The following is a 14,867-nucleotide window of genomic DNA, read 5'->3' on the forward strand; positions in this document are numbered from 1 at the left end:
GATGAGGCGCAGGGACATGGTTTAGTGGGCATGGTGGTGTTGGGTTGACGGTTGGACTCGATGATCTTAGAGGTCTTTTTCAACCTTAATGATTCTATGATTCTAAGCAGGTACTGAACTATGCAGGGCCGGTGTTCTGCTATTTGTACTTGAATTTGAGGTGCTGGTTATGAGACCTGCAAGAAAGGAGCTGAGAGTTCAAGCTGACTGTGAGCCAGCAATGTGCCATTGCAGCAAAGAAGCCAACAGCCTCCTTGGCTGCATTAGGGAGAGTTTGAGGGAGATGATCCTTCCCTCAGTGCTGGTGAGACACATTTGGAATAGTATATTCAGTTTGGGCTCACCATTTAGAAGAAAGACATAGTTGTACTGGAGTGAGTCCAGAGAAGAGCCATGAATATGATTAAGGGCTTGGAGGATCTTCCATACGAGGAGAAGCTGAGAGAGCTGAGACTGTGCAGCCTGGAGAAGGAGCATCTTATCAGTGTGTGTAAATATATGATGGCAACAGAGTAAAGAAGACAGAGCCAGACTTTTCTCAATGTTGCCCAGTGAAATGCAAGAGGCATTTGGCACAAAGTGAAACACAGAAAATTACATTTAAACATAAAAAAAGCATTTTCCTTGAAGGATGGTCAAACACTGGCACAGGTTACCCAGAGAGGTCATGAAGGCTCCATCCTTGGAGATACTCAAAAGCCGACTGGACACAGTCCTAGGCAACCCACTGCATGTAACCCTGCTCTGAGTGGGGGGGATGGACCAGACGATCCCCAGAGGTGCCCTCCAAGCTCAGCTGCCATCCTGTGAAAAGTGATCTTGGACTCTGACACTTGCTCTCCAAATCCTCTGGTCCACACTGTCTTAGCCTGAGGCTGAAATACTCTAGATCTGAAGACTGTCTGAATTTTGTAGCGAGCAATTCTTTAAAGACTGGTAGAATGTTGCCAGTATAATAAGGAAAGGGTTGGGAGGAAATTTTATTGTAATAGGTAGGCTGGCTGAGCCTTAATGAAAAACTATGCTGATGCAGTTTAGCTTTCTACTGAGACACACAGAGCTTTTTATAGTTGTTTTCTGACTATTTTAACCAAAATTAATTGCAGTAAAACACTGTCTCTCTTCAGAAAGATGATGGATTTAAAACTGAGTTGCAGATTATGTGTCTACAAGAATAAGGGTCATAAGGTGTGGGGAGTTAAGCTGAGGTCTCATTGTCATGAAGTTTCTGTTACTTGTTCTTGACTCAAGTGTGTTTTAGAGGATTGAAGTGCTAGCTACAGACTTTCAAGAAAAGGAAATACACTGTCAACTGAATCAAAATTATACAGGCAAATCCTCACTGGGGTAAAATGTTGTTAGAAAATAATTATTGGAGAAAAGGCAGAGTCAAACCTAACACAATGTTTGAATTACACAGGATAGAAGGAACTGGAGAGGGAAACCTAGCTATTTACAATTTTATAAGCTTTAGTATTTTGGGTTATAGCTTTTAACTGTAGGCAATATTATTGACATACATAAAATAAATAAGATATTGCAGATACCATGAAAGTGTCATGGATCAAAACAAAAACACCCCAAAACTTTGGGTTCTGGATGTGGGAAGGATTCAGGTCACTCAGTCAAAGTGCTTGAATCCATGTTACTCATCCCACTTTGCAGTTTTGTTGCAAAATTGAGAACAAAGGCAAAATGGATGGAAACCTTAGGTTTCCTCAATTTCCATGAAGTGCTAAGTAGATCATTAAAGATAAAAACAAAATTGTAAGGACGTGGGAAGAATGTATAAACGGCTAATTTTACTCCTGAAAAAGCTGTGCTTTATTAGCAATATGGAGGTAGTACTTCCACTGTTTTCCAAACTTCATGGAGTTTAAAATCTGTAATGTTTGTACATTATACAAATGTTTTCTGAATGATTAAATACAATATAGTATACTACTAGTACACTACTATTAATAGTACACTAGTATTCCATAGTATATTATTATTATTACTACTGTTGTAATAGCTTTTAAATCACACATTTAATTTTACTTAATATTTAATTTGTATAAATAACTAGACATTTCCTATAAGTGGAAATTATAATTTTTATTCTCTAAGTAGTCTAAATGATAGGAGCCCAATCTTACCCACTAGATAGGGAGAAAAAAAGGACAGGTCTGTGTGTGCCAGATTCTGCCTTGGATACATGTGGGTGGTTTAATCAACATGGCCCACACATCTCTGAGACAGAATTTGGTCTTATTAGACTGTCTTTTCACTGCCTTTCATGCCATACTATCAAATCTAACAGTAGCTTTTCCTGGGAATTGACAGATTCATGCTGTCTGGGTTTGAATCCACTCACCAGATAAGGTCTTATAAAGGTAGAGGGGCATTCCCATGAGCAGCCTGCCTTGCAGCTCTTCCAGAGAGCAGGTCACAGTACTGAAAACTGGAGCTTTACTGTTGTCCAGCTTCATGAAGGGATCCCTCCCTCCACATCCCAGCCACATGGACTGTGTCTGGGAGGGAACACACCTGATGTGCTATTTCACTGGGACAAATTCGGGCAAATAGAAGTATAGGCAGAATAACAGCAATGACATCACTATGTAACTCCATGAAGTTTTGCTTTGTGTGTAGTGATTCGTTTATGTCAGTTACAAAAACATATGTAAATGAACATGCCAAGCTCTGGCCCACACAGATGTCAATTAGTCATGCCTGAGAAGTCAATTAACAATTAACAGAAAGCTCAGCCTTTCTTCTGCGGTGCTTGGGAAAGCTCATTTGCAATCAACGGGAAGTCTTCTCCTGGCTTCCCTAGCCCTTACATCTGGCTGAGGGGGAGTTAGTTGTAGCATCTCTATTTAATTACTGAAATCCAACTGTGATAATCTCTCAAGCAAGAGACTTCCATGGTCTGCCTAGCGCTTTACAGGACAGCTCAACATTTTGTGTTGGGAGCCAAAAAAACCCACAGCCCTAACTAGTGGAGTTCCTCAAGCCCGTCTATAGCATGTTGATGAGATAATCAGCTGCAGGCTGCACCAGAGCTTCCAGACAGAGCTCCTTTAAACTACAGGCACAGGGTGTTTTTCTCATTCTGTTGCTGATTCTGTGGAACTTTTAAAGTCTTTTTATATTTTATGTTTTTATATTTGTGTCTGTTTTATTACTTATTTCGTATCCTAGCTCTAATTGAAGACATAGGACTTGACAGGATTCAGAACTGCAAAAACCAACCTGGAAGCAATAAACCCGATATTTTTATTTCACTGATTAGCACTTCCATTGTTTCACTTCTATACCAGCTTGGCAGTTATCTTACGTGGTGTATATGTATATGTTAAATCCAAGTCTCTGCCCCTGAGAGCTTCTACTGTAAAGGCAACACATGAGCAGTTCAGTGAGCAAGGAGGGGGTTGCTATCAAGCCCTGCTTCTGCAAAGAGGCCATGAATCTTCATTCTGTAGAGAGGGCATTGAGATTTTGACAGCCTATCTTTGGGACACAAAGGGAGGAAGTGTTCTTCTATTCCTAGCCCACAAATAATACCAGTTTCCTGTGAACCAGAAAAACATGTTTACATTCTATTTTATTCAAAGCTTCCTTGGGAAAAAAAAAAAACCAACAGTACCATCACCACCACATGGTGTGTGGTGGTACCACAATTATATTACAGACTATTTTTTTTAACTGGCTTTCTGCCCATAGCTAGTCTGAGACTTGCAAAACCCCTGAACTTCACAAATTATGGCCATTCCCACCTAGAGATAGTTGGACATTTTTGCTCAATTTGGGATGGAAAAATAATTTTAGACTTATTCCTGAGAGAATAAAGTTTTTTACACTCAGGCAGACGTATCTAAAAGGGGAAATAAATGAAAGGACAGCATGAAAATAATGATTGCTAGGATCAGGATGACAGAGGGGCACCCTAATCATTATCATTGCATGCCCAGGCCAAAAAGCAGGACCATGACCTAAGTGCCTCCCTCCCTGAGAGGCAGGCCTTGGGCCATTTAATATGTCAGATGGTTTCATTCTTTTCTTTAGAATTCCCCAGGAATGATACTTAAGAAATTATATATAATATGACTGTTACTGACCTATAAAGCTTCTTGCCTATGTTCATAGATTGAATTAATTGATTTCTGGACCGCTCATATTTCGGGAAGTGTCACAAATCTACCTCTTACTTCAATTCTAAAATTGTATTTAGGTCTCTGATCCACTGGAAAGGTATACAAAATCACATGTAGACAAGCTGTTACACCACTGAATAGGCTAAAGGTGCGTCATTCCAGCAGATGACAACATTATATTTTGTGCAAAATAGTCACTTCAGATATGCCTTTCTTATAGACATTTTCATATAAATAACTATTACCTGTTGCTAAATCCAGATCTTTGTCAGTTTGCTTTGCTATCTGGGGATTTGCTAGCACAAATGAAGCAAACATTAAGGGGCAGTGCCTGCTTCCCATGGGAAATAGTACATCCTCAGATACTGAGCTAGGGATGAAGGATGCTGCCCAGGACAAAATGGTAATTTAAAGCAGTATTCCAGTGATCTGGAATTAATGCCTGAATGCTGAGGGTCAGGTGAATTTTTCTTCTAGTATATCCAGTATCTTACAATGCAGGGTGTCACATTTCACACTATAAAAAGGTCTTTTCTGGGTAATGCGACTGTAAGAGCCTGTTAGTATTTGTATAGATGCAGGTATGAACCTACGTCTGCTTTCCTAAGCCTGAGTATTGGGCTCAGAGCCTCAGCATCTGCAGTTATGGCTGTTCCAATGTATTCTTGCAGGCAGATGATATAGCGTCCCTTATTAATATTGTTTGATAAGTCCCATTAAAAGGCCTTCTTTCTACTTATTTATAATTTTGCCAAACTTGAACCAATAAAGCTGAAATTGTTTTTGCTTTTAGCTAGTTCTTTTTTATTTAAGCCAAAAAGGATTTCTTCTTTCTCCCCAAAAGGAAAAATACTGTTTTGCCTGGGTTACAAAAGTCTTGCAACTTTGTTTTTTAAATGCCCAAGAATCTGTATGCTCTGGAGTAGGGTTGCTCACCTTTGCAGCAGGGGTTTCCTTTTGTCCTCTGGAAATCTGACTGAATTTAGCAAATTTATAAATCTTTGAGGAAAAAAAGTGCCCATTCTCAAGTACTCAGTGTAGGCTTTACTAGAGTTTGACAGCTAAAATTTTCAAGGACTTCCTTTCCCAGGAACACAGTAAGTCTCCTTGTAGGGGCCCTATGGGGCTATCCACATGCCAACTACAAAGAGTAACTAGACATGTTGCAGCTCAGGGCTATGTGGACTCATGGACATTTCCACTGCAAAGCCCATGAGGAAGGCTTAGCCAGTGCTGCATGTGAGAGCAGGAGGCCCGCCCTTCTCCTGTGCTCCCAGCAGATGCACCTGGGATCCAGGTGGCCCTGCAAAGGAAGCAACTTGACCTGAATGTAGAGGAAAGAAGAGGGAAGAGGAAGAAAGAAAGGAGAAGGGAATAAATCAGGGCAAGATGACACTGATGAGGGAGACGGGAGAGAGATAGTAACTGGGAGGTGAAAGAAGGTGGAGGATGATTAAGTAAGGGAGAGTTGGATGTCAATGAGAAAAACACGGGGAACGGGGAGATGTTTGGCTGGGTGGAGTGTGCAGAGGGAAGAGGTCCTCTTGCCTGGTCCCTGGCTGGATGAGAAGCTGAAGGAAAGAAAGAGAGATGGGGTTCGTATGGAGAAAGAATCTGCTGTTAGGAGGAGGCAGAGTGGGAAAAAGGACAGAGAGAGAATCTTGGGGGCGGGGGAGGAACCACAAAATCAAGATCCAGAAGGAAGGCTTAGACTGCTGAGGCAGGGAGCCTGGGACAAGGAGCTGGGGCAGCCTGGCTGGGTAGGAAGGGCACTGAGAAAGTGGGTGTGAAGCTAGTGTTTTGGGGACAGTGGAGGAGAACAGGGAGACTGAGACTAGATAGCTAGGCCTGCTTAAGTAACGAGAATGAGGAAATCAGGTGGGTTTGGGAAGGATTAATGAGCCTCCCTGAGCAAGAGAAAAAGGGGCAGCATGCAAGGAAGTGGGAGGGGAGAGGATGACATGACATGACATGACATGACATGACATGACATGACATGACATGACATACTGGGAGTTGAACAGTGAACTTGGAAGATAACTGATGCAAAGCAACCAACCGTAAGGTGAGAAAACAGAGGTTTGGACCATGGGGGTAGGTGAACAAAGAGATTGGAGAAAGAATAAAGAGCAACAGTTGGATAGGAGACAGGACTGGAAGGAGATCTGGTTGCAGGGAACTCCACAAGGATGTAGGCAGAAAGCCTTGCAGTAGCTGGACAAGGATTCCCCCAAGAAGCTGGAAAGAAAATCTGCCTGGCAACCCAACCCCGGAGCAGGGGTGCTCTCAGAGTGCTCTCAGGGCCCTGACACCAGGAAAGGAAAATGCAAGAGTCTCCCCATACTCACACTGCTACTGCAAATGCTCACTCTTGGAACTCCTGTGGCAAAGATCTGTGTTCTGGCTCTGAGGGTGTCCATATTATGCTCCTTTAGGGAAGTCTGGTGTGGGAGGGAGGAGCACTACAAAGCCATGCACAGAGATACATTCTTAAAAGTCTATTCTGTGGTCTAAAAGCCAAGCTCTAAAACATGAAGAAATTCCAATGGCAGTAGCCTATAAGGCTTTGTTCAGCCCTGTTGGTGTGATAAGATATTACACCATATGCTATTTAGACTATATTTGCCATTATTGTCTGTGACTGCCTCTGGGGAATTGCAAACCCAAGACCAAGCTAGCGTACAGCTCGCTTTGTGCTCTGCAAAGTGTGAGTTCACATTTCTGGTGCAAAGATGGCTAAACTACATCCTGAAGTGGCCACAGGCATCAAGTTGTCCCACAATCCTGCCTTCACATTACTTGGAGTCCTCCTAGGAAGTAGCCTTCAGCTGACTCTGGCAGAAGATATATGGTGTTGCTAAAATCCTGTTGAGATGTACAGTGGCAGACATGGGTGGAGTGTGTACCTCCACACCTGAGCATGTCCATCTACTGCAAGAAGGGAAGGAAAAGCACATTTGCCACATTCGTATTCCTATGCCCAGGAAAGGATTGTGTGTATGCATGCAGCAGAGCTGAGGGTACGCGCACATATGTGCTTGAATGCTCCTATACACAATTATGTTTTGGAGGAGGAAAAAATCAAAGTCCTTCACACTTAAAATGCACAAAGTTTGTGATGATCCCTAGACTTTATAAGAGGAGTTCCACAGCCTTTTGTTGTTCTTGGAAATACCATCTCCTGCACAAATAAGCTTTGTTACTGCTGTAGAGAGTTTCCTGTTTATCCTAGAAATGAAATTATCTTTTTAAGCCATTGAGTGCTTCAGGAAAAGAACCAAAACCTTGAAACCGCTTCAATCTGTTGTGGCAAGGCAACGTGGTGAGCTGAGGACAGGTCTGCTTATTAATGTGGGTTTCTATGAATGTTTCTTCTGGAGGTGAATATTAGCTATAATCGTTTATGCTGGACATTAGCATTAGCTATTTTCAATTTTACAGACAGACAGGGTCTGCATGTGCATCTGTCATTGAAAATCAGGTTCCATGGGGCATATCCTCGTGTGCACCTCTATTCGTCTTCATCCTTTTGGTCCACCACTTTGTTGTTCACAGTAGCATATCCCTGTGGCAAACACAGATAATGCTTACTAGGAAAAGTAATAAGAATAAGGTATTTACTGTATTTCTAGCCTTCTTTAATGTGTTGTAGCTGTGAATACAAGGCAAAAAGCAAAACCATATGACCATGCTACTTTGGGAGCGGTCTATAAACTGCAGTTAGAATAGTTTCAAGATATTTATGCAGTGCATAAGTCACGTGAATAGAGGTTTATCACAATCAGTAGGAATGCTGGATTTTCATATCACACATTTGCTGCTTAGGATGATTAGCAGGAAATTTAATTTGCACTAATTAGCCTTAGGGGAGCAAGAAATTAACTTGATGGGTAAATTTCATGTTTTACTATATACCATACCGACATGGAAAAATTTGAGTTAAAGCCTGAGTTAAGTCTTATGCTGATACACTGGACTTCAGTTTTTCTAAATTAAATTAAAAGACTGTAGAAAATTAATATATGCATGGTGAATAGGTGGGGTTTTTCAGGAGCTAGTGTCATAGAATAGTCTTTCAACGTATTCATTGAATTGTCAGCCACTTCCAGACAGTGTGGTATATTTTTGTACATTAAATTACATTAATATCTAATATTACAGCAAAAGCTGTAACAAGTCCTAATTTTCTATATTTGTATATTTTCATTATATAATGTGTGTTATGACTGCACATGCAATATTCCACATTGTAATGCACAGAGCAGAAACAGTTTTCACAGAACTACTGTGAAAACACCATACTTTTTAATTTACAACACCCACTTGCAAATACATTTTTAGGGTCAGGAGCCTTTGTTTGTATGCTGGCAAAATTCCTATGAAAATAAATTTTTTAGCAATTACTCTCAAAAGTATACAGCAAATGAGGGAGGCATGAGTCACTGCATAGTCCTAATAGACAAATAAGAATTAGGAACTAATAAACTCTAATCTTGCCTGTTGGTGGGGACTTTTCTATTTCATTCCTCCAAAACACAGTTTAGATCACTTGGTTTTTCTCTCTGTAAAATGGAGGCAATTTTTATGTATCCACCACTCAGAAGTACTGTGGATTGATTAATGCATGCAAAGCAATGAGTCATTCGGTATGGAAGTATCAGTCTATTATAAACTGAAGTGTTCTGTCATACTAGGCTTGTGGTTGCATCCAAATTTATCTGTAAAAAAGGAGATGGAAAACATCGGTTGCATGCAAGATAATTGCCTTTGATGTCAGTGCTTCTGGTAGTTTGTGCATCTGAAATGCACCCAGAAGCTCACTATTACTATTACATATTTGGAATTAGACCTTGTAGCACTTACCTGAAACTACTATTGACGTGAGAGGTGTGACTTCAGTGAGAGTTTTGGCCAAGTAAGTATTGCAGAATTGGGTACCTTGAGTCCATAGTTTGGGGTTTAAGTGGTGCATATGAGCTAGTTCAGGCATCTGCTCAGACTTTCTGGCCTATGACATAAATACTTCTGGTCTAAACAGACATCTCAGATAGATCTGTGGGTAGTCATATATTGTGTAACATATATCGTGTTGCATGCTCAGGTCCTTCGTCAATCCCTAGGACTCTGATTTCTCAGCAGCAGCCCTCCTATTCAATCAAGAGTGTGTATGCGTGTGCATGTGCATATGTGTGGGTGGGTATATATGAATATGCATGTGCCCACACACAGACAAACATATATGTGTACACACACCCCCTCTATAAATGTACTTTGCCTTTTTGGGTGTACGAGTATATTTCTGTAAATGCTCATCACTTGTATTTATACATTTATGAGTAATATCCAACTTTCAGTCATAATTGACACCATGTGGCTTTCTGTATAATAATTACTTTGGGACAAAAAACCTTGCAGATGGTTTCAAGAGTGACTCTAACTCGCCATCAATGTAAAAAGATTAAATAAGATGAGCCCACTCCCTCTGAATGGAGTAAGCCGTTTTCATTGATTTCAATGGGAGCAGGCGCAACTTCATTTCTACAGCAGACAGAGAACATGTATTATATTCATTAAATGAAAGTTTGATTTCATTGCGCTTAAAATTATTCATGTTCTGTTAGCAAATGGTTTGAGATTTTATAACCTAGAGCATTTGCTGAATTCTGCTTTGTATTTTCCTCACAGCAATTGGAAGGACCCTCATTCCTCGTTATTTTAGCACTGTCTTTGAAGGAGGTGTAACAGACCTGTATTACATTCTCAAGCACTCAAAAGAGTCATACCACAACTCATCCATCACAGTGGACTGTGATCAATGCACCATGGTCACTCAGCATGGAAAACCCATGTTTACCAAGGTAACAGGGAAGACTCAATAAAGCATGTTGTTGGTTTGGTTTTTTGTTTTTTTTCCTTTTTTTTCTTTTTCAGTGTGTGTAAGAGTGAAAAATATTGGCTGTTGCATTTTTTCTGGTGGACTGAGATTATTTCTAATACTGAAAACCCTTGAAGCCATTTAATTACTATTTTCTATATTCATTACATGACTGGAAAATTCTGTGGGCATCCTCTGCAATTCTCCCAGAAAAATTGTTAAGAGAAGCACATAAAGCCAGGTTGCCAGAACCATCAGCTGTACGTGAATTAAATTCAACCTCCCCATCTCCTTTTCTCTGGGCTTGATTTTAAAGTGACAATGAGATTTCACATTGCTGGTATCTACCATTTGAGATGGTATGCTTTACATTTGATACTTACCCAGTCCAAGGACTAAAAATCTCTAGGAAAATAGTGATTTAATACAGTAGGATGCTGGTCCAAAGGGCAGTGAAGTCAATGGAAGGATTCCATTGATTTAAACATGCTCTGGATCAGGCAGTTAGTGAATATTCAATATTTGTAATTGATAGTGAATTATCTTCATGCATGGGCCACTTCTAGTTCTGTAATTAAACTGAGTGCCATATATTTATAAAAAACAGTACCAAAAAGGTAGAAAATACAAGTTAAAACAAAAATTTTCTTACATTAAAAAAGTCAGTAAACTGATTTTCAAAATGGATATGTACCCTTTCGTAAATTAAAAGGAAATGATGATTTTCCGTCTTGTACCTGTTCATCTGTATAAATTTTAACCTTTGCATGGAGAAAAGCACAAAAGGAGAAGGGGCAGCAGGAAGAGATAACCCATCCATGTTGCCCTTGGCTTGAAGGACTGTGGAGGTTTTAAAATCAAAAAAGGCACCGGCTGTTGACAGCATCATGACCAGGGCCCACATGGCTTATGCGGTTTTAGCGTGTATGTGAGTGCCATCCCTTCGTAGTGTCTACCCTACCATCTTCATGGTTCTTGGTATGGGGCTCAAAGAAGAGGGAGGGGAAGCTGCTGGTTTGCGGAGCACTGGTGAGCTGGGAGGTGTGCATTTGATGGTGTCGTCGTTCCAGCTCTCCCACTCCATCCCCCTGTGACTTACATAGACACAAACAGGGAGAGAGAGATGCAAAGAGACCAGATATTCCTAGGTAACACCTCTTTGCCACAAGGAGTTGTGCCTGCTGGCCACGTGCAGAGGACGTGATGAGGGTATATAGTAGCTGCTTCTTTGTGTAGCTCCCTAAAACGATTTCTGTCATTTCCCTTTGTGTTAGCTTTAATACAATAGCAAATAAAAAGGTTTTTTTCTGAATCAGTAAACAAAACATGCTTTTCTTGGTTCAATTAGTTTATTTTACTTATCATAACAGCACATTACAGTGTTGTTACTTTGGAAAGGAGACTAGTATCCAGCAAGTCAAAGATAGACTAGCAGCAGGGACCTGTCTGGGTGCACAGCTCGTGTGAGGGGGGCCACAGTTGCCTCCTGTAGCACCATCTTGTTGTGCACGGTGAGACCCTCCGTGTGCACTGCAGCCCTGGCAGCAAGTGCATGGCCTGCTTCAGCCCTGACGTTTCTGTTGCGGATTCCAACATAAACCTCTGTATCCCAGTAGGAAAGTTCAGAGGGGGACGTGATTTGGATTCTAGGAGAAAAACCAGGGGTTTTTAAGGGCTGTATGTTTAAAATATGACTGTATTAGTAAGAGCAAATTTGAAATAAAACACAGTACTTGGTGGAATAAGGGAGAAAAGAATATGTTACTCTCTCAGAAATAAGTTAGAGCCGAATGTTGTCTCAGCTGTGTGCGTGTAACTTCTAGCAGAGATACTGAGGGCACAGATCTTGTACCCAAAGGTAAACTCCTAACTCTCACAGCATCAGTGGTGGAACAAAGTAGACCTCCCATAATAAGCAGCACTCCAATGGACTGCGTAGCTCCTTAGATCATGTCTGAATTTGACCCAGTAAAACTACCACGAAGGGTTTTTTAAAAGCAAAAATACAAACTAACTATATTTGTTAACGGCTCTTTCAGTTTCGCAACTTGTAAGCTACAAATTCACTAACCTCTAATATAATGGGCTGAAACAGTTCTCATCACATATTGAATCAGGAATCCACAGCTGCATTTTATTCATTTCAACATTTTCCTAGTTAGAGCAACTCACTGCATACTGCAGTATTGGATGAATATATAAAATGGCATTTCCAATTTTTTTTCAAACAAATATGGCTAGAACATGCCTAACAGTAACAATATGAATAGTCCAGCTTGTCTTCAGAGGGCAAGAGGTCCTTGTAAAGTGTCACGCACTTTAAAATTGTTTTAGCAAGGTATAAATAAATACTAGAAAGAATTCAATACAGTTCAATGGCATGAATTAAATGTGGTAAAAGAAGAGACTGAAGCCCTAACTACCATGTTTGTTTACCTGGCAGATGCTTCATTTTTTTCTCCAGGTAAAGGAAAGCTTTACGAGTCCTCCTAAGTCTCTGCTTTCACTGTGTTTACCGACACTCCAACTTTATGTGTAGGCAAACTGTTTTTCTGCAGTTAGTGATGTTTATTTATATTTCCTGATAGATTGGCAGAGGCGAGCTTTGCCTTCACCACTACAGCAGTGAGCACCCCGTGTTCGAACCGTTCTCCTCCTGCGCCCAACAGTGGGGCCATCAGCTGGATTTTTTAGATGAAGCCCCTTGAAACTCAGTGATTTTAATCCTTACTAACAATCTCAGGCATTTCCCAGATTTGTATAAGCTTGTGGTTTCTTTTCAAGCACAGAGTCAGGTTTGAGAAATGGTCGTTAATAAAAGGGGAAGAGTTTTAAAAGATGCCCGGTGTTAGGAGAGCGGGACTCTGAGCAATAAGGCACAGGACTGAAGTTGGTTTTCATAGGTGCCAGCAGTTGAAATTCCTACAATTAGTAAGTGCAGTGAAGGGGTTAAAAAGCTATTGGTTAGTTTCAGAAATGTTCTTTTTTAGTTTTTTCCTGGCCTAGTCTAGAGCAACCACGTGATATACTGAATGCCTGCCAGCCTCTTTCTTGTTGATCCTCCGGAGACCATCTGTGCTGGGGGCATTGATTAGAGTGTGTCTGCTGGGATTACATCTTTTCTGTTGCCATGCCAACTAATCAGCTGATTTTGGTTACCACAGAAACAAAATGTCAGAGCTCACAGTACGGTAACATGAATTCAGCACAACAGAAAATGTTTTCTTAATTGGAGACCCTTTTGATTTTTTTGATTCTATGTAAAAGGCAGCTTTAAAAATAAAAAAGAGGCCCATTTAAAATAAGAACTGCGCCAATTTTATTGATTAAAAGCAATGCTAAAATTCTGCTCTACATAAGGAAATTAAATTCCTTTATAAGATGTATAAATTTTTACCACTGTGATATGAGGTATGTGTTTCAGTTTTTCTATTAAAATTTGTTGATGCCAGTGCATAAAATAAATCTGTTAAGAGCTGTGGGGTTTGGAGCTTAACAGAAGAAACAGTTGAGAAGCCACAGGTATTATTATAAAAAAAAAAATTTAAACCTGAAATATTTTCATGTTAACTGGTCAGTAATCGGGGTCTTTGGCTTCAACACAGTAACATTAATAGAAAATGTTTTTCTTCTTGTATGAATCCTTATATGTGCGCATGTGTACCCCTGTGTAATTTCTTATCATAGTGCAACTGATGAGAAAATCAAAATCAGGGTCAAATGACAAAATAAGTCACATTAAAAATTTGAGGACATCACTAAGGCATGTTGAAAAGGGCAGATGAGAACCTGTTGCAAGATTCTCCTTCATAGGTCTACAGTAATTTGTCTATATAGTATGCCTATTAAAATTACCAACATGTTTTTGCAGAAACAACCAGGAGTAAAAACTATGATGGTGTTAAGTGAACTGTTAACCAGAAAAGCCACACATTGCCCAAGTGGGAACTAGCCAAGTCTGAGTTGGGGCTTTTAAAAAGGCTCAACAGACTCAACTGAATCTAGGATGGCTAGCTGTTCAATCAAATGTTAGTTGTATTGAAATTAAAGTTGCAGGAACCTTTTCTTTTGAAAGCCGTTATACCCTGTTTCCACAATATCTCTGTACCCTGCACTTGCAAGTTTACTTTGAATAGGAGTTGTAAGTCTAAACATCCAATTTAAAGAAAAAAATCAACAACAGAGGGAGTTAATTTTCAGATCATGCATCATTTACAGTACTCCAGTCAGGATACCATGCTGGGCATTTATTTTGCACCTTAAAGACCACCACAGCCACAGCGGTTTTTCCACATAAAGTAATTGACAGTTGTTTAAAAGTCCCCAGTAACCTATTTTACTTTTCGTTTCCAGGTAGTACCCACTTGCTGCATTTATTCCTCCCATATTTTCTCTCCTTTCTCAGACAAGACCCCTCACAAAGCTGCGTGAGCCACTTTCTGTGGAAGCAGCTCCATTGTCTACGACTGCAACCTCTTCTCTGCTCCCCTGGCTCTCAAACCTGCTGTGGCAATGCAGCTCATACAGCCCCATCATACAGCCTGATGGCAGACACCCCGTCTGGCTTTCCTTGGAAGGGTGGGGTTAATAAAAGTAGATAAGAAATGAAGAATAAAAATGGGATAAAATGCCTGGAAAAGACAAGAAGGAAAAAAAAATAGGAAAAAAATCAGGTTTGGCCACAGGCATTCAGGGCTCTGTGTACTCCAACTGGACATGAAAGGAAGGTTTATACGCCAAGCTATTGTAAGGAAAGGGCAACATAAAACAGGTTGGGAATGACTGGTTCAGCAACTTGACATCAAGTGTGCGCAGTTGCACCACAGCAACCTCCACTGCGAGGTTCAGTCATT

General features: G+C 40.5%; 1 protein-coding gene across 9 annotated transcripts in view; it reads left to right on the top strand.

Annotated features, from left to right (window-relative positions):
- The window catches only part of LDB2 (LIM domain binding 2), a 225,800-nt gene that overhangs the window by 160,478 nt on the left and 50,455 nt on the right, over nt 1-14,867 (top strand). For all 9 annotated transcript variants that reach the window (XM_009324083.1, XM_009324078.1, XM_009324085.1 and 6 more), the window contains exon 3: nt 9,825-9,997. In XM_009324083.1, coding sequence (XP_009322358.1) covers nt 9,825-9,997 — 173 coding nt within the window. The remainder of the gene's footprint in view (nt 1-9,824; nt 9,998-14,867) is intronic.

This window comes from Pygoscelis adeliae, unplaced genomic scaffold (assembly GCF_000699105.1).
Source record: "Pygoscelis adeliae isolate BGI_AS28 unplaced genomic scaffold, ASM69910v1 Scaffold24, whole genome shotgun sequence".
In the NCBI taxonomy this organism is placed as follows: Eukaryota; Metazoa; Chordata; class Aves; order Sphenisciformes; family Spheniscidae; genus Pygoscelis; species Pygoscelis adeliae.